Source organism: Accipiter gentilis, chromosome 6, assembly GCF_929443795.1.
Source record: "Accipiter gentilis chromosome 6, bAccGen1.1, whole genome shotgun sequence".
Taxonomy (NCBI): domain Eukaryota; kingdom Metazoa; phylum Chordata; class Aves; order Accipitriformes; family Accipitridae; genus Astur; species Astur gentilis.
The window spans coordinates 40,696,037-40,717,936 of NC_064885.1; the positions used below are offsets into that span (position 1 = coordinate 40,696,037).

At 41.2% G+C, this 21,900-nt stretch overlaps 1 protein-coding gene across 1 annotated transcript in view; it reads right to left on the reverse strand.

The window, feature by feature from the left end:
* Window positions 1-278: 278 nt before the first annotated feature.
* The window catches only part of LOC126039800 (basic proline-rich protein-like), a 31,661-nt gene continuing 10,039 nt past the window's right edge, over window positions 279-21,900 (reverse strand). Inside the window, exon 3 of the mRNA XM_049803441.1 lies at window positions 279-435. Within this exon, the coding sequence (XP_049659398.1) occupies window positions 390-435 (46 nt within the window). The 3' untranslated portion in view covers window positions 279-389. The remainder of the gene's footprint in view (window positions 436-21,900) is intronic.

The window sequence follows — 21,900 nt, forward strand, 5'->3', positions numbered from 1 at the left end:
AGAAAAGGAAATCATTATTTTACAATTTAATTTAGAGGAATTTGAAGGCTGGGGATCAGTAGGGAAAGCAAGCACAGCTGCATTTTTTATAATTTTCCCATTAGAATATATTAATTTCCACACTTCTGCTCCCTTATTTTCCGTGTGTTTGTAGGCATTATTCTCATATTTGGATCCAGCAGCCCAGAAAGCCTGAAAAGCGTGAGTCTGTTTTTCTCTAAAGGAGCACTTTCTCACTTAGTTCAGACATGCCTTCAGCTTTTGTTTGCTAATCTTCATATAAAATGGTAAAACCATGCTGCTAAAATGACATTACATGTTTGTGAACTTGTAATGCGTATTCCAAAAAAGAAACTCGATATATCACGTACTTGTAAAACTTGGCTGTCCTAGAGGTGCTTCCCAGTCTGGACCATATTTTGCTTTATAACAAATCTGCAAGAGAGGGAACAACTTTAACCTTCACCAAATATCCAAAAGCTCGCAAAAGGGGTATTTATGAATTTTTTGTAGAAAGTCAGACATTTCTATAAGTGCAATTATCATTTAGTACCCTACTGTTTGATATTATCACCTGGCCAGTGATAACTATGGCATACAGTTGTGATATCCGGTGATATCTTTTCCAGATATTATCACTTTGTCCGAAAATAAAATCAGGTAACCTGAACATATATATTCCCCACTTGACTGCCAGTTATCTAACATAAGCTCAGAGGTCACTACCTGTTCATTCAGGCTTTTGTATTTTCAAATACATTTTTTAAAGCGTGAGATTTGCTTCCAAAGATTAGCGATCCCCCTCCAACCTGTTAGTGGCTTTTTTTACTTATTTAAATCAGCTAGCTCTAACGATAGCAATTTCATCATCAGCACAATACCAATCATATCGATATATTTACACCAGGAATACCTTTAGCCCAGTCATATGTTAGCCTTCATTACCAGCTCCTTTGTTAGGGTTTTGGTGGGGGGTTTTTTGCACAGTGTTCTGTTTATCCTACGTATGCCACAGCTGCCTATTGAAGCAGCACAGCAAAGGCTTCGGGGATTTCCCAACAATAAAGTTGAAATCTCTTTCCTGGTTAGTATTCAGCAATGCTGTAACATTTAGCAGACATTTTGCCTTCTCCCAGCTTTCAATAGGCTACATTTATCAGCGTGGAGTAGCAATCAACATGTATTTGCTTGTGTATTTATATAAGTCAGCTGTATGCTTCCTCATTATTTGCAATTCTTCCTTTAAAAAACTTTGCTTTCTGTGTCTTCAGCAAGGAAATTCTGGGTATATATTATGTGTACACAGTTGTGTGTGGAAGGTACTTTTTGGTGTATAATAAAAATATCAGTATCATCACAGGTATTTCATTAATAGCTAAGCAAATTTTTTATGTAACCCATTTTTTCATCCCCAGTTATATATGATGCTGGCATTATAGTGTTAGATAAGTTACCTTTTTTTTTAAAAGGATTGTTATTTGTATCTCTGCATTTAAAATGCCAGTTTCCTACTGGAAGCTAAATTCTAATGTTACTGGATTCTTGAGAAAGAGAAAATAATATATTCTGCAAAGCTCTGAATGTCATTTAAGATAGCTGTCCTACATACAATTAGGCTATGAATGGAGACCATGACCTTTCTGAGGAGTGTAAGGAATGACTATTCTTACTCGTTGAAGAGAAGAACAACCATTGTCTACTTTGCGTGGCCAAAGGCATTCGACTTCAAGCCGACAGAGTTTCCATGTTTTGCCAGAAGTAAATACTTCCCTTCGTGGGAAAATGGTGCTTATTCTTAAAGTTGTTGGGTGAAAATGAAGGAACCCTTTTTTTCTGGACTGGTTGTTTTCAAAGAATGAAAGGTCCTTGAAAATTGCTTGAGGGTTTGGAAGAGAAGTCATTCCAATGAAGAGACACCGGTGGGCAGAGTGCTGACTGATAAATATTCAGTTTTATCACACTCGAAAGACACAGGCACTGTTGCAGATGCTCTCACAAGGCCAGTGCACACATGGAGACAAGAGGACACAGCAAGACCTCAAAGGTGCTGGTACAAGGGCCTCCTTGCTGTAGTCGCCAGCTACTTGCTCAGCTCCAGCTGGATTCATCGCATATGGTTTTACTGTCACAACTGAGGTGCTGAACAATCAGCCAAAAAATGGGGGGATGAGGAGGAGTGGGAGTGAAGGCTGCTTACAAAACAATGGTGACGCCAATCTACCTATTTCAAAGGGGCAAGATTTCACTTCCATCACTGATGTGTACTGGTTTGCCCCTCCAGTAATATTTTTCCAGAGTAAAGGATGCAAAAACACACTATCCTTGAGAAAAGCCTTGATAATTTAATTTTAATAGGTCACAATTCGATTTATTTAGTGCAGCTTTTCTCAACCAGGTTGTCGCAACTTCGAAGGGTCATGAAAGGCAATTAGAAGATGCAAGGCACTTAAAATCTTATTACCGTCTAAAATAAAATAAAAAGTCTAAATCCGACTCCCTCATTCCACTTATACCATAATCCCCCAAGGTCACACCCGCACCCTTCTGAAACACGCACAACTACACTACAGAATTTAGAGTTATGGTCACAGATTGGAGGGGGTTTAATTTCACCGTAAAGAGAAGGGGGTCTTAAGTATGTTACACATGAAGTAAAGGCTCACTTGACTGGAAAGAGTGAAAGATTGAATTAGTCATTCAATAAATGTGCAAATTATGCTTTAATTTATCTTCCCTCCTTATCTCATTGACTTGTCTCACCAAATAGTTAAATACAGTGCTTCCATACTTTTCTATCAAACCACAAAATTATTTTTTAAATAATATCCAATTCACTAAAGCACTTTGGCACCCGTCTGGCCCCCACTGTCTCCAATTTAATGGGCATTAACTGTCCCAACTGAGTTTCTGGAATAAAATCCATTGATCTGTGTCAGTCAGGATCTTGAAAACTGAAGACCTGAGGTTTAAGAACCCAGTGTGCTAATATGCATTAAAATGAGGTAGGAGCCTGCACTGGACTTTGGTTCAGGCTCTGAGAACCCCAACTCCAGCTGAAATTCATCCAAGTAAACCTCAAAATAAAACTGAATTTATTTGCCTGGGCAAGATTTAAAAAAAATCTATTATCATCATTACTATCATTATTATTACTACTACTACTACTACTATTACTATTCAGGAGTAATCCTTTCTCTCTGTTCCGTGGGATCTCCCTCTGTTATGGGTTTGTGTGGTGCGGGGTTTTTTTTGGCAGCAGGGAAGGGTGCGCAGGGCCGGCTCCTGTCAGAAGCTGCTCGAAGCTGCCCCGGCTCCAGGCCGGACCCGCCGCTGGCCCAGGGACGGCGGTCACACCTGCGGGAGACCAGACCCAAGAAGGGGAACCCCCAGCGAGGAGGGGACTGGAATGGGAGAGGAACCCCTCTGCAGGGACCCAGGTCAGTGAGGAAGGAGGGGATGCCCCCGCGGCCCCCCAGGCTGTCCCCCCCCCAGCCCACGGAGGGGAGCGGAGGCCCCCCAAGATGGCGGCGGCTCTGTGGTAAAGCCCGCGCTGGCGCAGTCCCTGACTGAAGACCGGCCCGCGGGAAGGACCCACGCCGGAGAAGTCGGGGAAGGGCTGACCCCACGGCGGAGCAGGGCCGAGCGAGGAGGAGTCCTCCTGCCCCTGAGGAGGAAGGAGCGGCGGAGACAAGGGGTGAGGAACCGACCCCAGCCCCCGTCCCCTGCTCCCCGGCGCCGCCGGCGGGAGGAGGCGGCGAGAAGCGGGAGCGGAGCTGAGGCGGGACGGAGGGAGGGCTGGGGGGGGGAAGGTGTTGTCAGGGTGGGTTTCGCTTCTCCTCATCCTTGCTTCGGTTTGACTGGTAGCGAATGGAGTCGATTTTGTTTCTCGCCCAAGCCGAGCCCGTCTCTTGCCCGTGACCGTAAGTGGGGCGTGATCCCTCCCAGCCCTTATCTCGACCCACGAGCTTTTCTTTGTATTTTCTCCTCATCCCACCGGGCCAGGTCGGGGGGGGGGGTGAGAAGGGACATGACCCCGTGGTGCCTGGTGCTTTGTTACCGGCTGGGCTGAAACCACGACACCCTCCCGAGGATGCACTTTGGGATTTCTGTTTTACAGACCAAACACCAAATGCAGTGCAATAGAGATGAGCTGGTGAAACCTCAGTAAAATGATCCAGAGTTGAATGGATTCATTCATGACGTTGTCCTTGTTTGCTCGTACATATAGAATACATGTAGCTCAGCTGAGCTATAATTATAAGACAACATCAGGAGTGGTCTAAAAGTACCTGGGGCAAACACCCTGAGGAGGGGAAGGATCCTTTGGGGTGGTACGCGGGGCTACAAGTAGGATGAATGGGATTAGAGGGGAAATGGAATTGAATATTAAGAAGAAATTATTCCCAGTAGCAAGATCAGCTAAACTAAAACAGTCTCCCAAGGGAAGTAATAGAAACGGTGCCATCTGACATCTCTAATGCTAGATTTGGCAAACTGTTAGAAACACAGTGTGGAGAACAATTTTATATCTGGAGACAGGTGGCGAGGACAACCTAAAACAACCTTACGGAATCCCTGACTTTTCTAACTGAGTGTGCTTATTTGCAAGTGGTATGGATAAGGTCCCCACAATACAACACTGCGTTAGCTACATATGCATACGGTAGATCACAGTGGGCCTGCAGATTTAATGAAACACTACAATTAGATTTAAATAATTTTTTTTCCAGATGTGGAAATTTCCCACACACCGAGCAGGGTTAAAAAAAAAAAAAAAAGAGTGTATTTGTTTAACATTTCTCAAGAAATGCTTCTCCGTAGAGGCCAGTATTATAATTAAAACTACTTAATCCAACCCCTTGAGATCTTTCCATACATATTTCCTATCCCAAGGCAATCTGAAATATAAACTTATTCAAAGTATATCTGTCAGGAGGAAAACTGGAACGGTTTTCCTGATCAGATCCCAGAGGGGCAGGCTGAGCCTGACTCCAACTGTGACAGCTCTGTGGCATTACTGAAACCAGGGCTGCAAAAGAGGAGGTTTGGCGTTGCAGTGTTTAGCAGCAGCTGGGCAATCTGGAGGAAGCATCTCACGTTCTGGTGAGATGTCCAGAGCCTAAGGAGCAGGAGGATTAAGTCTGGCCTTTATTAAATCCCCGGTACTGGCCTTTTAATATGACCAGTCTGTTTCCTCGATTATCTAAATCTTAGTTAGCCTTGTCACATTGTATTTCTATGTGAATACAAAAATCATAAGACACAACTGAAGCTTTGCAGTCTTCTTTCTCCTGCCATTGCTGACAACTTAGATAATATTTCTTAGTGGTTCTAACAATGCAATACTTTCTCCAATTCACTCGTTTTAGACTGAGTTCATTAGCGACTTCCCAACGCAGCATTTTTCTTATTGAAGTCAATTACATTCTGTTGTAATAGCAATCTTGCAAGTCTCTATACCAGGCTGTGGCAAGACAAGGCTTCAAAAGCCTCGGGACGTGGCTTGGTGACAGTCTCACCGCCCCAGCCTGCATGTCCAGAAGGCCAAAGCAAAATGCCTGCAACTCTTCATGAACCATGCACCAACCTCTGTAAAAGCCTGGCTGGCTCACCAGCATTTGGTGCCCTGGGGAGATGAAAATTTAACTTGGTTATCTTCCAGAAAAGATGCCTTTTTAACTCTCCAGATAGACCAACTACAAAGGGTCCCCAATGACAGGAACAACACAGAGCTGCAGGGAAGAGCGGGTATGGTTCGATACATGGCCAGACTCATCATGATGCAAAGGTTAACAGGAGCAGTCTAAAATTCAGAGAAGATTAAGGGAAAACAAAGGCAGCAGAGAAGTGTACAAAAAGCTACAGAGTGACAATATGAATCTTGCAAAGGAGGTGACCTCACCAGCAGGCACAGCCAACAGAAGCCTTGAAGCTTTTCCTGCTCAAATCAAAACTCCCATGGTTTTCAAGTGAGACCAGGGGGCAATACTTCAGTCCCAGTAAATTACATTACTTATATTAATAGTAACTCTTACAAAGTTTGGAGTGCCTGAAGACCCAATCCACATAGGTGTTTGTTTATATGTATGAATAATACATGGTAGATAATGTAAATTATGTATATATCACCAATCCTTTCCAGACAAAATGAATTACTGAGATTTTTTACCAGCTCGTATCAGACTTGCTGATGTCAACATTGGCAATGTCTTGTCCTTGTACTGGAGGACGTTCCATGAGAATGGAGCTCCTTAGCTGGTCCAAAAGAATTAGGAGAACTGATGGAGTAAAAAGAAATTTTCAAAAAACTTGAAAACGACTGGAGATTTACTGCAGTGCCGTATACAAAGGAAAGTAAACAAATATGGCTTCATTACACAGCTCACTACACTCAGCAACTGATATTCAATCCCTATTCCCTGGCCACATACAGTATCTCATCAGTGATTTCTGTCCAGGAAAGCCAATAAAATAAGAATGTATGTTGCCAAGGTGAAGTTTTAAGAGTTACAATTTTAAATTTCCTATTAGGGATAAGGTAAGATTTATGGATGATATACTGATTTATAAAAATATTTAGACAGTAAGTATTTTTGGCTTTAGGCTGGAATCAGAAAGCTTGGTGTAAAGAAAGATTTTTAAAGGTTTTGTGGTACATAAAATAAATCCAACTTACTCTTTCAAAGAGCCGTCTGGCTGTATAAAAGATGATGACAGTGACAGTGGAAAAAAAAAATTTGCTTATATCTACAATGCTCTATTATTTTCTCATTAACTTGAGTTTTAAAGGGAATCATATTAGTGCCTCCAGAGGATGAGCTATATAAACAAGAGCTACAAATTTATCTGTGCATTAAAATGAATGCTATGGTAACAGGTTTGATTACTTTGGCTGCAATTTAAAAACCTAAAGGGTGTATTATCCTGAGATAATCTCACCCTTGGGTCCTTATATATATTATATCTCATACCTCTAATCCTGTGAGACAGTGCCTAGCTAATAATATCCCCTCTGCCTTTGTCTGGTTTGTCATACTGCAACTGAAACGTGCCTCTTCCAACTTCAGATAACACATTAGTTAAGTAATTTTATTCTGATCACTCTGAATCATTACTTTATGTCTGGAGAATGTGTAAAGATTTATTTCCTTGGACAGTAGGAAAAACTTTCCTAGCAAGAGCATAGTGCAGCATGCAGCACTCAGTGGAGCAGTGAAATTGCCATCCTTTGAGGTGTCCAGGGCTTGGTGAGGCAGAGCCGCAGTGGAGCCATCTGCTGCAAAGCTGTGCAGCCTTGGGGCCCAGTTTTGTACCAGTGTCCTGGGTATCGGTACCTCACAGGCTGGATTTGCCCATCTTCACAAGGGAGACCTCAACGGTTGCAAACCACCCCAACACAATTGCTCCTTTGGCCACGTCTTGGCGTACTGTGTCTTGTTGAGGTTCCTCCAAACCCACCAGGGCACAGGCGCAACTCAGGGCTGCTCAGGTCTATGCTGTCTTTCCAACCATCTGGGAGCAACTGAAGTGGAGATGGTCTTCCATCAGGCTGTGGAGTTGTTTTATTAAATCCTTCTTTTGAAGTCCTGTGGATGTAGATTTACTGGAAAGATTAGGATGACTTTAGCCTACATCAATAATTTTCAGGTCCTCACAGCAATCTCTTCCCATTGAAATCTGGCCTGTGTGTGATAAGGGATCCTCTGTGCATTGACTGGTAGGTGACGATGGTGGAGCAGTGTTTGGACATGGTCACTGCACACCAGAAGAGCAGGCAGATGAGGAGACAGGATCCAGTTCTTTGTACAGCAGATGAGGTAGTGCTGGAAAGGCTCACATCCCATTATCCATAAAACAACAATCTTGGAAGCTGAAGGCATTTTCCGTTCTCCTCGCCTGAGCCTTTCAGAAGCCAAACCCCTCTTAGAAGAATCTCAAATCCTATAAAAGTTGAAGGAAATCAGCATCTCGGTACATTCACTTCATGCCCTGAATTAGTCAAGAGAGTGGCAACAGCCGGTTTTCCTGTCTTTTTTCACTCAGTCGCAGCTCTCCACGTACTGTTTACTATTCCCTGTTAGTCATTTTCCTATATAAACTGCAACATGCTGACACTGGAGTGTGATTTACACATGGAGACAGTGACATCTTATTAAAAGAAAATGACCTTGCTTTTTAATGTCTAAGGCGAATCCTAAGGGTTAGCAAAGACTCCTCAAGGTCCTAGTCAGCTGTTGCATGGTTTTATATACTGTTCCTGGTATAAATTGCTTCTGAACATGCCTTCACCTGTCAGTTCTGTTGAGATGTTTTTGAATGTCATAAACTCCTACATCTTAAAGCCAGGTGTTGAAAGAATCCCTATTATTATCACTACATTGTCAGCGACAATAACAACAGTTAATAAGTGATGATAAGGATATAAATGTCTGGTTCCTGTGTACAGCTTGTCATCTGCAGTCAAATCTAACACTGCTAGAGGAGTCTTTGGGAGTGAATGCTGAAAAAATGGATGTCTTCTGGGAATTGGCTCCGTGAAAAAGGCATCCATGTTTAATTCTGCTTAATCTTTTCTAACTTGAATGTGCTCTGCTCATAAAAAAATAAGTGTAAGCCAGTGAACACGTACATGTGTGTATTAAGGACTTTTTAGTTTAAAAGGCCTGTCCCAGCCTTCGGTAGGATGAGAACAGGGCCTTGACCACGTTGGCTTGGGCAGTGTTACCAAAGTCATGTGTAGGGACGGAGTCAGTGGCTTTGACTCACAATCCAGAGGCAAATTAAAAAAAAAAAAAAAAAAAAAAAAGAGGTAGCTTGTATACATGTTGCTACTGCTCTGAACACAAGACCACATTATTCCAGTGCCTTGTTGCATTGTGTTTTATTTGTTCTCTACTTTGTATAGGTTGAAACTGGGGACTCGCTGATATTTGTCTCAGAAAATTGCTTATAGCAGTTGTTTTTGCACCTGTCATACAAAAAATTAAAAATGGGCATGAAAGGGAATTGCCTACCACACCTGGGTGAGACAAGTCCTTGTGCTTTGCCTTATCCACATTCCTAGGCTTTACAGGTCTGTTAAATACCTTTTGCAGGAAATCTCTTTCCCTTATACATACTGTGTATATTTTGCCTCTTACAACATATTAAATAGCCCATGTAAGAAAAGTACATGAATTATTGATACTGTACCAGGAGAGAAAGTGTAGGGGGAACAGAGAGAATATTACATGATGTGGTAAAGCAACCACACGTTTCAGTTAGATGCCTGGGTAAACAGCTCTGTAAGAAACCCTGTGGTTTCTTGCTCGGTGCACATCCAGTTGATCTCAGGTGCTTTCTTGCTCGCTGTGGTTATCTCTTCCAGTTTTTAGGTTTGGAGCATAAGCTGATACAAAAGCTTCTACAAATTATTTAAGTGAGAAGTTCAGCTCTGTCTTAAATGGGAAGTGTAATTCCTTGCCTGTTGTAAATCTAAGGGACAGGGAGATCCAGGCATCCCTGCTTTGTTTTGATCTTTTTGCAGGATTCATTGGCTGAATTTTCAGCATTGTTTTTTCTGATGACTTATTCCTTTTGGCTGGGAGGGGAATCCTTTGTTTTTCACATCACTCTGTATTTTCCCACCTCAGCTAATTTCATTAGCTTGCATAAACATGAACTCATTCCTGCTTGACTTGAGGGCTTTGTAACTAAATATTGCCTCCAACTGACCACAGGTAAATTACCAAGCAAGGCACAAAGTTGAGGAAAGCAATAATTGTGCCCATTATGAGAAAATGGCAACTAGAAGACAAGGGTCTCCCACTTCCAAAATATATCTTTTTCTACCTTTTATAGTGGTGGTTTTTGTTTTGGGTTGTTTTTTTTTTTGGTGTGTGTGGATGCGGGTCAGAGCCCATTTTTTCCTACAGTGCAGGCTTTGTGCTTTGTTTTGTGTCAACTTCATGTTATCAGTTCTTTTCCTTTGACTGAAGTCAAACATCAAACTGCAAATCACTCCTTCATCTATTATAGTGTGAGTCAGAGAAAAAATCTTTACACTTTTTAGGAAATAATTGGGTAATGCTATAACAGGACTTCCTAAGAAAATCATGGTAACAGGCTGTCATAGACTTTCAAAGCAGAAAGGGGAAAATTGTTTCATGAGAGCCTTTAAACAGTTGTATCTGCGGACTTCAGGTGAACAAATTGTACGTGGGCAGCAAGGAATAAATCAAGTACTTACATAAATTTTTTAGTCTGTATTGTTCCTGTCCCAAGCTCTACAATTTCGCATATCATTTGGCACATTTCAAAATTTGAAGTTATTTTTATCCTCTAAGAAGTAGCTTCTACATAAAGAGTTGTTGCTAATGTATTATAAACTAGGATTAGCTTAATTAGAGACTTTGCAGGAAAGTAATGACTATTTAAGCCCTGAAAACAAGCTAATTATTTTGTATCACATTGTTGCTAACTCTGTCCTCAGTTCTCTTAAGGTGAATGTTCAGAAAGATGTATGGCAGACATGCTAATTAACAGATTTCTTGCAATCACATTATCAATTTTTTATAATATGTTAAAACTCCTTTTTTTATGCAACACTTCATATATATATATATATATATATACACATTGCTACTCAGGTTAATCAACAGCCCGATTCAGTGCTTTTTGTAAGATTATATCACGATCAAAGTTGCTGGTAGAGTTGCACAAGATACAGGAGTGATTTTTCCCTAGTGCTCTGCCGAAAAATCCAATAGATTCATTATTTGTGCCACATATTATCATAAACTCCTCCTATTTGTATTACTTCATCACAATTCATTTGAAACAAGTAAATCCAAATTAATACATAGAATCTGAGGATCTGAACTTCAAAGAGGCGAGATCCCTTCAACAGCATCTGAAACCCCTCTGAAGCATCTCTTCCCAATAGTCCTTCTGCCATTCCACCACTGCACGCTGTATTTGCAGCTTACATTACATCCCAGGATTTAAGAATGGAAAGCCCATAAAATCTGCACATTTCATATAATGCATTGGAATGTAAACTTATGGAGGTTTTCTGTAACTAATGTGTTTAAAAGCATAGGAATATCTAGCATTTAATTCTTATCTGTGCTTTCCCCTTTTCTGTATATGATAGTTGCCTTTTCTTTAAAATCACCTTTTACTTTTAAACTCCTCTGTTCTTACTTTTCATATTCAATATTTCTTCATTGTTGCAGTGTCTCACATTGTCTGTACATTTTTCACATGCGTACATATATATCATATACATATTCCAAGATGTCACTGGTGTATTTGCAATTAATGACTCAATTCATCCTGACACACAAACTCTTACAATGTGACAATAAATGATTCCTGATTAGATAGCTGATTTCCATAAAAGAGCACTGGAATTGAAGCAGATGAATTCTCAGCTCTACTTTTAACTGGCACATTGGCTCTGGTTCATCCTAAATTTCCCATGGTGTTAGTCAATCTAAATCTGTGCCACCGTGCCTTAAAAAAAAATAAATTATAAATGTAGAGATACATAATACAAAAGTATAGAATTTCAATAAATATAAATATCTCTATCTTAGATGGAATAATGCAAGCATACATATTCTGCTGCAAACCAAATGGCTGACAGAAAATGATTACACTATTATTAAGCATCCATGCAGTTTCTGCTGCTAGGTATTGTCAAATCAAAATTATTAAGCTTCATTAGGGAGCTGGTGCGTTTAAAAGAATTCTTCTGAATGTCCTAGATGAAGGCCTGTTCAATAAGGACTGATAGCGTTTCAGCTCTGCAGCATACCCATTCTGGCTTTTTTTCCATCTTGAATTTCCCATGGTGTCATCTTATCTAATCATTGCTTGGTAATGCTGGCTCCATAAGAAATCTTCCATAGAAAATGAGAGTTCATACATCTGTCTCCTGCTGAAAATGCTCATGAATAATGGGATGTCACAGCACCAGTCAGTAAGAAAGCAAAGAGCGGTTCCAACTCTGTGTGAAAGGCAGGAGGCTCTGAAGGAAGAGAAATTCGATTCTTATTTTAATTTTGTATCGGGGGCTTCCTCAGGTCTAGATTGTCCCAAGCCCTTGAAGGAATATTAAGGGGGAAGTCACAAAGAAATCTTTTTTTCTTCTCAGAGCAACAGCCAGACAACAGTTATACCTTCTGTGGCTGGTAAAGTGCAGCGACAGCCCGTTTTTTTATACCCCGAAAGTAAAGCTCCAGAGGTGAGAGGCCCTGAGCACTCCTTGGTGAAAGTCACACCAGCCTGCAAGGGATCGACCGCGGCAAGGAAGCCAGTGTCCGGGTGTGAGTGTGTGCGCACACGTGTATGTGTGTGTGTGTGCATGCAAGCAGGCAACTCCAGGCACATGCATTACATTCATATTTTCTGCTGACATTCCCATCAACTGAATGTTGTTGCCATTTATTACTGTCATAACTGGATGCTTATTAATTTTATGTTCAATATTTTGATCATAAAACAGATCCCAGCCTTCATTTATTGTAAGTATAGTCATCACCTTCCTCATAAGCCGAGCTCCGTAGGCTGAGGATCCCTGGCAGACCACCTTGGCTATGGACCCTTCTCAGACGCTTCTGGCTGATGAAACAATTAATTTTTTTAAGTCTCTTATTGACATTGTGATCCCAAGAGCACAGTATGAGTTAAATATTTGCTTATTATAATTGCACATTTCACATGCTAGAAGCAATTTCTGTATTATATTACTGGTACAATATTCTGCACTGTGGAACTCTCTCTAATAAGGAATCAAATTCAATCAGACTTGAGAACTATTCATGTGAATGACTACCATTACTTGATATCATCTGTAATGCAATAAACTGAGTGTTTGATATAATGCTGTTATATTAGGCATATGCATAACCTATTTGTTATCCATCATTTGAATCGCAGAAATGGTGTGATCAAAATTAATTACATTTTAGGGTATGTCTGAATTACAGCTAATCAAAAAAACTCGGTTTAAATGTGTTTTTCAGGAAAAAAATAGATGTGATGCTGTGATCTCATTTGCAGAATAGCTTTTCTTAAGAAGCTGTGCATGTCACCAAGAAAGTCTGTTCGCTGCCTAAATGTCTTGCATTGCAAGCTGCAGCGATGCTGGCTACAGAATGTGAACTTTCAAAGAAATATTACGTGATATGAAACATATTACATCAGCTTTCAAAATAGGAAACTGAAAAGAACTTATAAAAATAAAAGCATTTCCAAGTGCAATATTTTATATGAAGAGTTACCCATGGGAGCTTTTTTCATAAATACATAAATACAGCTTTTGGGGAATGCCCATAATTGCTGTATTACACTTGGCAAACTGATTTCTGAATTTGAAAATAAATCAATTTGGGCTTTTTCAAGTAATAGGGATAGGCAGAAAATATGTTTGCATTTGATTACAGTAGTTACATATGTACATAAGTAACTTTTAGGTCTTTAAGAAGTTCACTGAGAATGGCTTTTATGTTAAAGCACAACTGCACCCCAGCCAACAGGACAAATGTAACGTACAAAGTAGGCAATCCCACAGGACGTGGATCTCATACTGAGCTACATCTTTATCAGATATATATATATATAAATAGAGAGATATAAAGGATGCAGACTGAGGTATCACAAGGTGAGTCAGGGAGTGGAAGCAGAGCTGATGCTCGGCCTTGAAAGGAACATGTAGTGAGCACATTGCAGTCTTATGGGAGGGGAAGATAAAGAAAACAAAGGAGAAAGCAGAAATAGAGGTCAAGTCCTCTGGCCCTGAAGGAGGAGCAGCTATAGCCTGGGCAGTATTGAAAGAGCACCTGAATAAAGGATGGGGAACACATCACGCACAGAACAGGAGTTGCTTTAAAGGAAATGCTCTCTTCTCATCAGTAAAAAAAGGTTTCATGTGTGCGGCTATACCAGACCTCCAACGAGAAGCTGTGCAAGCTGATGGATGGGGCCCGGGCTCCCAAGCGGGAGGTCACTTCCAGCGTCAGCTTCTGGCTCCTGCCTGACCTGCCTGCCGCGCTTCACCCTCCTTTCTGTGTCTGTCCTGCTCCCCATCCACCCTGCAAACGCTTAGAGAGCGCTTGGTGTCTGCACCTCGCACAGCTTGCTTGGTGTGCTCTAATTCAACCCAGGAAATATTTAGCTAGTAATAAGAAGGGTTACGGCTGTAGCAACCCTGACACTACGTTGCTCTAGAAGCTACGAATAATATTAGTCATATATGGGAAGTATTTTGGCGTTTGTGAACTGATCCTAGTATCTTTGAAATATCCATAGAATTTACCAAACGGTTTCTAACCTGACTGGTGAAAGGCTCTTCGAGCAGTTTGCATTTTCTCCCATTATTCCTGCACCTCTAAGACACGTGGCTCCTTTTGAACTGTTTTTCAGGCAAAATTTATTCATCTTCCTTGTATTTCTTTATTGAGTTATCTTAGGCATATTTAAAACAGAAAAAAATGTAGCTTCCTGTTTTTATTGACGTCTGATAGGAGTTTAAAATCCAGTTGAATAGTTTTGTTGAATTTTGTCATGTTAGACTTTGTAATAACTCTGCCCTCCTCCTTTTAAGTCTTCACAGTTTTGCTCATTACCTTCCAGGTGGGTGTGGAAAATCCTAGTGCAGCTGCTTGGATTCTCTCATCATATGAAAAGGTAAGGTTTCCTATTAAATCTTAAAAAAAATCATATCCAGGGTCATACATTAGTGAGAATTCTGGAAATGTTAAGAAGAAATTTTAAAAGCTACTGAAAAAATAACTATTGACAACCAGCACAATTCATCCTGTATTTGCTTACAGTTCTGTTTTATACATATATATGAAGTTTCAAACTCATTTATTCACTTTACTGACGTGCATAACCAAGGGCATGATTTATAATGATTTGTCATCCAGTATTAGATTTTAAAAAGTTTAATTAATTTTTCATTAGCCACAGTTAATGATGGGCTTGTTAACTATCTTGAGGTGAAGCCAAGAGCTATTAGCTATATTAAGGACCAGTTTCAAGAAAATTACTCCTTTTATAGTCCCCAAAATGAGTTATAATGTTTTTTCCCTTTCAGAAAACTGTTTTAAGGTATATAGAGGTATTAAAATCTATACAGAAGACAGGCTTTGAGGAAAACTGATTGTGCAATAAAAAGTATCGACCAATTTTTGCACCAATTAAAATGAGATCAAACTGCTTGAGGATTATTCTAAAGAAATAGCCTTGTGAAATTAGTTACTAGTTCTTGTACATAAAAATCAACATATCAGTTTATTGTATAGCAGAGGACTGAACTAGAGTGGGTGACTGTTTGGAGGAACTTCTTCACTGCCAGTAGACTTCTGCCAGTTGTCTCAACTTTGTGTCTTACTGAAACAGAAATTAGGGTTTGAACTGAAAATGTAATTGAAAATACAATTTAATTGAAAAATTAGTTTGTCCCGCTCTGTGGCCCCTGCAGAGTGGGAAGGCTAAGCATGACAGTAGTCATTTTGCCATGATCTATGACTCAGAGAACTTGCAAAAGAATAAGAAATATGTTTGAGTAATTAACATGTAAAAATGGAGGGGGGAAGAAACGGAAATTATTTTTCTAGCAAAGCTCCTTCTGATTTGCAGAAAGAAGGATTACATTAAAAAATAAAATCAAAATCTTAAAAGTAAGTGTCTAAACATAGAGTGCTGCAAGGTGAATAGTCTTAAAGCTTATTTTGAATAGATGGCAGGGACAGACCTATTGAAATCACTGAGAAAGGTGACTGCTTGGTAACTCTTAACCCTGTGGGTTTGAACAGGAATTTAGAAACCTAAACTTTAGCAAATCTTGACCAGAATCTACATTCAATAAAAATGTATCTAACTTATGTAAACAACTATATAAGAATGAAAATACTGTTTCATAAAAGATTTTAAATTCAGTTCCATTCCAACTGCAATAGATTTTCAACATTTCTCCACAGCAAATATGTGAAAAGGTGGCAAAGCCATTTTCCATGGCTTCTAATGTTTTTGTTCAGTTTTCTTCCATTTTTAATGTCACCATAACATATATAATACAACCCCAAAATGTTAGAAACTCAAACTGAAAGTTGTTTCAAAATTTAAATATTAAAAAAAAATAATTATTTATATCTTATGAGACCCTTTTACCCCTTTTTTCCCTCAATGAAATTTCAATAAACTTGGCATGAATTTCACACAGCTCCAAGAGCTGCTATGTGATTTTCAGTTGAAATTCAGACCAAAGCAAGCCCCAACACAATGACTGATGCAAGAAGGGAAGAGAGAACAGAGCAGAATCAGCCCCCAAGGATGGACCGCATCCCCTAACATTTTAAAAGAAAGTGTTTGGCCTCAAGCCGACAAACTTGGACACAACTAACCTCATTCCTACAGCATGGTGCTCCCCAAATAAAAAGCTGCAGTCATCTAGTGCTTGTTCTGTGGACGTAGCATGGATTTATTTAACCACCTCTGGAATGTAACTGTGTGGCAGCGATTTCATGAACCCAAATCCCACCTCCTGTTCCCCGTTCACTGGGAATGCAGCTGTAATACCACTGTAACCCCAAACCCAACCGTGTTGCAGCCGGACTCCCCTCCCCCACACAAGTGATTCCAGCTGTGCACCTGTGCGGGTAGGATGCTGGATTTCCAGCTCTGCGTGGTGCCGAGGTTCTCCATGAGCACTGCAGACACATCTGTGTAGGCAACACCAATAGAAAAAAGACATCAACCAACCTTAGGAAATGCAAACGTGAGTATAGGGAATGTTTAACCTGACCCAGAAAGGAATTGTGGAAAATAAAGATGATACGCAGCAATATCTAGATGCAGGGTGACCTTCCCATGTATATGGATTTCTCTCTATGAGGATGACCTAAACAAGCGCTTACAGCTCAACGGCAGGTGTGTGCAACGCATAGTGTCTCCTCATTCAAGTCCATTCTGGAAAGGCAATATTTCACTGAGAGCAAGAACATGCACTTTAAAAGCATAAAGAGAAGTATAAGACCCTCTAAATGTCTTGCCTGAGGCAATCTGTTTCCTTTCACAGGATTGCTCATGAAACAGGTCTACGAGGACTGTTCTTAGCACTTTCCATCGGCACTACAGCGACGAGGGCACAGTTCTCACCCCAGATCCATGCAGAGATCCCAGAAATGCGGGTGGCTGTCACGGCCCCGTCACAGCTGTGTCTCCCGCATGTCCCAACCTCTCTCCCCTGCACACGGGACCACACAGCCGCCCACCCCAACCCTGCACAGAAGGTTCCTGCCAACTGAACCACGAGCTCTTCTCACTGCACGACGGAGATCCTACACCTTTCCAGCAGCTACACTACCAAATCCCACCCCAAAACTAAGGTCGAGAGCCACACGTGCATCCCTGCTGATGCACACAAGGTTGCAGGATCCTTCCTCCTGGAACGGCAGGCACGGGGTCCCCTCCGCGGCTGGGCGTCCCTCCACCTTGCTGCCTCCAGAAGGCTGCCTGTGGGGACGCGCCGTTCACCCAGTTGGGGAAAGCTGCTGAACCAAATCTGTATATTCTAAAACGGGATGCTGAAATCAAGCCATATACAAGGAAGAAGAAGAGCTTATATAAGTAAGCCAACTGCACTTAACTCATGCTTAGATTTGCTGCTGAAATGTCCTGTTAGCCACCTTCTATTTCTACTGAAATGATCAAATATATTTCTCCATCTTCACTTTGTGTTTTTTGACCTGATAAAACCAATGTATATGTTTGGTCAATACAAGTATTTGGTCAATTTAAATAGCAAGGCACAATGAATACGAGCAGAAAATACATAGTTTGCTCCTCATAACTCTTCAGTACGCAGTTACTTTTATGTACGTGCAACTGTGCAGCTGAAGAGGATGCGTGGAAGGAGCAGTAGTAAAGGTGCACCAGTTACCACAATGCTGGCCTGTCTCGCCATCTCTGTGCTTGACGTTACAGCCTTAATAATGCTATTTTAAAGCAGGAACTTCGGCAGGAGTAGAGGTATTGGTAAAACTATCCAGTATTAGAGCAAAGTCTTGGCTATCTGTCTTGTGAAAATTATAGGCTTTTATTCCTCCCGTTTGCAATAGTAGGTGTCTGTCTATCATTTGTTAATCAGTCTTTACTGGATACTGTAGTGGAAAGAAGGAAATTGCAGATTTCCCAGCTAAGCAGAAATAGGGGGAGACAAGTGTAGGTGGAGCCTCCTGGGTCGAGACTGTGCTCTTGCGGACCTGGGAAGGGGAATGTAGGGCACATCGTCTGCAAGAGCAACAGATCTTCACCCTCCATATATCCTCTCGGGTCACCTTCTCCAAATGCCCCCTTATCTCTGCGACCCACAGCTTACATGATCCAGCGGGAGGTTTTTCCAGTGCAGACAAGTTCCAACAACTCTGAAAAATCAGGGATTTGGCTTCTTAAAACAGAAATTGCTAGAGTTCTGGTGAAAATAAATTCCAGCTGGTTCTAATGAAGTGATGTTCTGCCCAACAACGGCTGGGCAGAAGCCATGCCTATATGCCCATTCAGGGAACATCAGGATACTACACTAAGGCTTAGGACTTACTAGGTTGTACAGATGTCAGAAACGAACTAGTACAATGTCCTGGGGGTGTGGGGGAAACCATTTTATGACCTATAAACCGCATAAAGGAGCAAAATCAGAGACGATTTCAGATGAAGATAGAGGAGAAAATGTGCACTGCTAAACTCCCAGCTTAATGTGCTGTGTGTATATTCTGAACGAGAGGACTAAATTTAGCATCCCTGCCAAAATTACAGCAAAGAGATTAGAAACATGTCCTCCAGTGTTGGTACCATTGCGTTTGGCACCATCCCTCTCACACGACCCATTAGCTGTTCTGCCCAGGGCTCGCGCTGAGGACGGGGCCACGGTGTACCATGTCCAGCACCTCCCAGAACATGTCAGGCAGTGAAGGATGGGAGGAAAAACCCTAGCAGCAACACTAACACTGATGTGGGAATTTGTCATGGTGACACTGATGGTACTGAGAGTCCTACATTGTAATGATTGGTTTACAATAAAAATTACTCCAAATGCTGGATCAGAAAAAGGATGGTTCGGTCCATCAAATCACTGTCAGCTGCAAATTAGGTTGCCCATCCCTAGGCAATGGGGAACATAATTGGCTTTGTCCATCGCCGGTTTTATTTTTATCTGTTCTGTTAAAGTCAGGCTCTTTCCTCACTCGCACTGGTACAAACAGAGAAAAAAGGGCTTAGTGCAGAAAGGCTCTTTCTCTCCTTGCACCCGCAATAAATGAGGCAAGTTAGCCCTGCATTTCTAAAATTAGCCAAAGATTCTTTGAGGGACTGCTTTCTGTCAGAGCGAGGTTACCTTCATGGAAGAAAGTAAGAACAAACGTGTATTTTAGCATATGGACTTCCAGGAGCCTTAGACTGAAAAAGCCCTTAAACAAGAAGTGGCCAGTGCTCTAGTTTGGTCCCCAGGGTTACAGAAGAGGGGCTGGGGCGGGGTGGGGCTGGAAACCTTCCTTTCTCTTTTCTAATCCTGTAAGTATCGCAGTAACTTTAAAACGTGCTATAATCTGCTGAAGACAGGATAGAAATACACACATCTAACGCCTCCCTTCCTAGGTACCGATCATTTTGACACTGTCAGTTGCACGGCAAATTTGTTGCAATGTGATGTCTTGATGTTTCTACAAAATGTGATAATGTAAGATGAGGTTATGAAGTTGTGTTGGACTGAAATAACCATGAATAGACTTCACTGGGAGCATGTGAGCAACTTGAAACCATTACTACCCCCAAAGTGTTGGGAGATGTTGCTTTTGTTGCCAGGAATACCTGTGCTACAAACTTGAAGTGGAAGTAGTCTTTATCCCCGGCGTGACATACAACTGTCAGACAGTCGAGAGTCTCTCTCCAACCCTCCTTTAAATTCATATAGGTTAGTATTCAGCTGTCTATAAGCTCCAGATATTCCTATCTGTTTTCATCCCTGTGCACAAGTTTTAAGACTGTGCCCTTCCCTGGGTAGCAGAGCTTTCCTAACACATTTCCCTGACACTGCAGGGTACAGTGAGACTCAGAAAAGGAGAAAATCCACTGAAAAAATAAATATGGCTGACTAAGTAGGAGGGGGAACAATGTCTGTCATTTTAACCCGACTGTCATCTTAACCTGGAGAATTTCCTGCTCTATTTACTTGGCTCTCCCTTTCTCTCTCTCTAACTTTAGGGCAATTTAGCAGTCACCTGTGTACCTGGGAAATCCGCTACTGTGCTAAAGGCTTGTCTAAGCCTTGGCTCTGCATGGAGAAATAAGGGCATGCCTCAAGTGATGGGAGCAGGAAGGCAATCAGACCTATGTCTAACTAACCTCCATGTTGCACCTAGTACAGAAGAACTATGTCTGTGAATATCTACTCATAGGATTATGTTCATCAGCAAAGGCTAATAATTCAGAGTGAGGACAAATTGGAGACCTCTGTAAGGTACGAGTGGCTATAAAGAAGTAACAATTATTTATTGTCCACCTACTCCTGTAGGTTTGTGTCCTGTATCACCCTTGCCTTGCTGTATATGTGCATGTATGGCAGAAATTATGCTGTGGCATTGCCTCAGCTCAACTGGGAGTTGCTGCAACTTCAAGTGCAAAGCAAAGGGAAAAAAAAAAAAGTTTGGAAAGATGCATATAATAATGATCAAGACTTAGGAAGAACTAGTGAAAGGTTGTTACTGTTGTTATTATTGTTGTTATTTGTGATGATGATGATGATGATGATGATGATGATATGATGCTATGGTAGGTGAAAATCATGGAGAGAAAGAGGTTTGCTTTGAAGATACCTACTTGCCCCCTGTCTCATCCTGGGCTGGGAGGCAGCTCTGCTGCTAACCTGGTGCCCCAATTTCTTCTCCTGGAAATAACAGAAATAGTAGAAATAATTCTGGCATAGCCAAAACCCCGTATCTAACCTCAATAAATAAAGCATCCTGCGCTGGGGTATCACCCGTCTGAGAGCTTTGCGGCTCAGGACCGTGCCACCGTTGCAGATGGGCTTCGGGGGGGGTTGCCGTGTTAAGGCTTTCACGTGACATTGTGTTTAGGTTGTCAGCGAAAGTCATGTGGATTAGTGTTCCCTGAAATCTCGCTAAGCAGCTTGCCCTAAAATGTGCTTTATGTGGATCATTCGGAAAACTGCATGAGACAATACATTAATTATTACTGTAAAAATAGATATATTTTTTAATATAATTCTGTTTAGCATGCACTTCTACATTTGGGATGTGTTGCTGAGATCTTTACTAATTTTTTAAAAGTCTGTAAAGAAATTCAAAATGTGGCCCTGCTCTACACTGTAAAATGAAAATCAGAAGCAAAAGCCTTTTACCTTTCTCTTTAATTGAATCCAGCTGGCCTCCTTCTACCCTGCCTTGCAGTCATTTACAGATATGCAAATGGTTTGAAAAAAATGTTGCCGTTTTCATCTGCATTGCATACCAGAAAATCAGACAATGCATGTCTTTTCATAGTTGTTTTTTTTTTGTCTGTTTTGCCATTCTGCTGTCTTAATCCAGTTTAACAGTACAGTATGTTTTAGTCATATATTTTAAAAAAAAAAAATAAAAATCAGTCTCTACCTGGACAATATTGATGATGTCCCTTTGACAACCTGAAGGCTTTAAATCTACAGGGTAATTTTTAGCAACACCTGTCAACACAAGGAGCAAAAGTGAGAGGCCCATGATTGCAGGGAAAAGCGGTGGAAAGGGATGGGAGGTCTGAAGCCCAAAGGGAGACGTGCGGCTCTGCCACTCGCGGTGGCTCCCGCTGCTATGGGCTGATGAGATACACCCAGGGCATCTCCCCCTGTCCCTGCACTCTCCG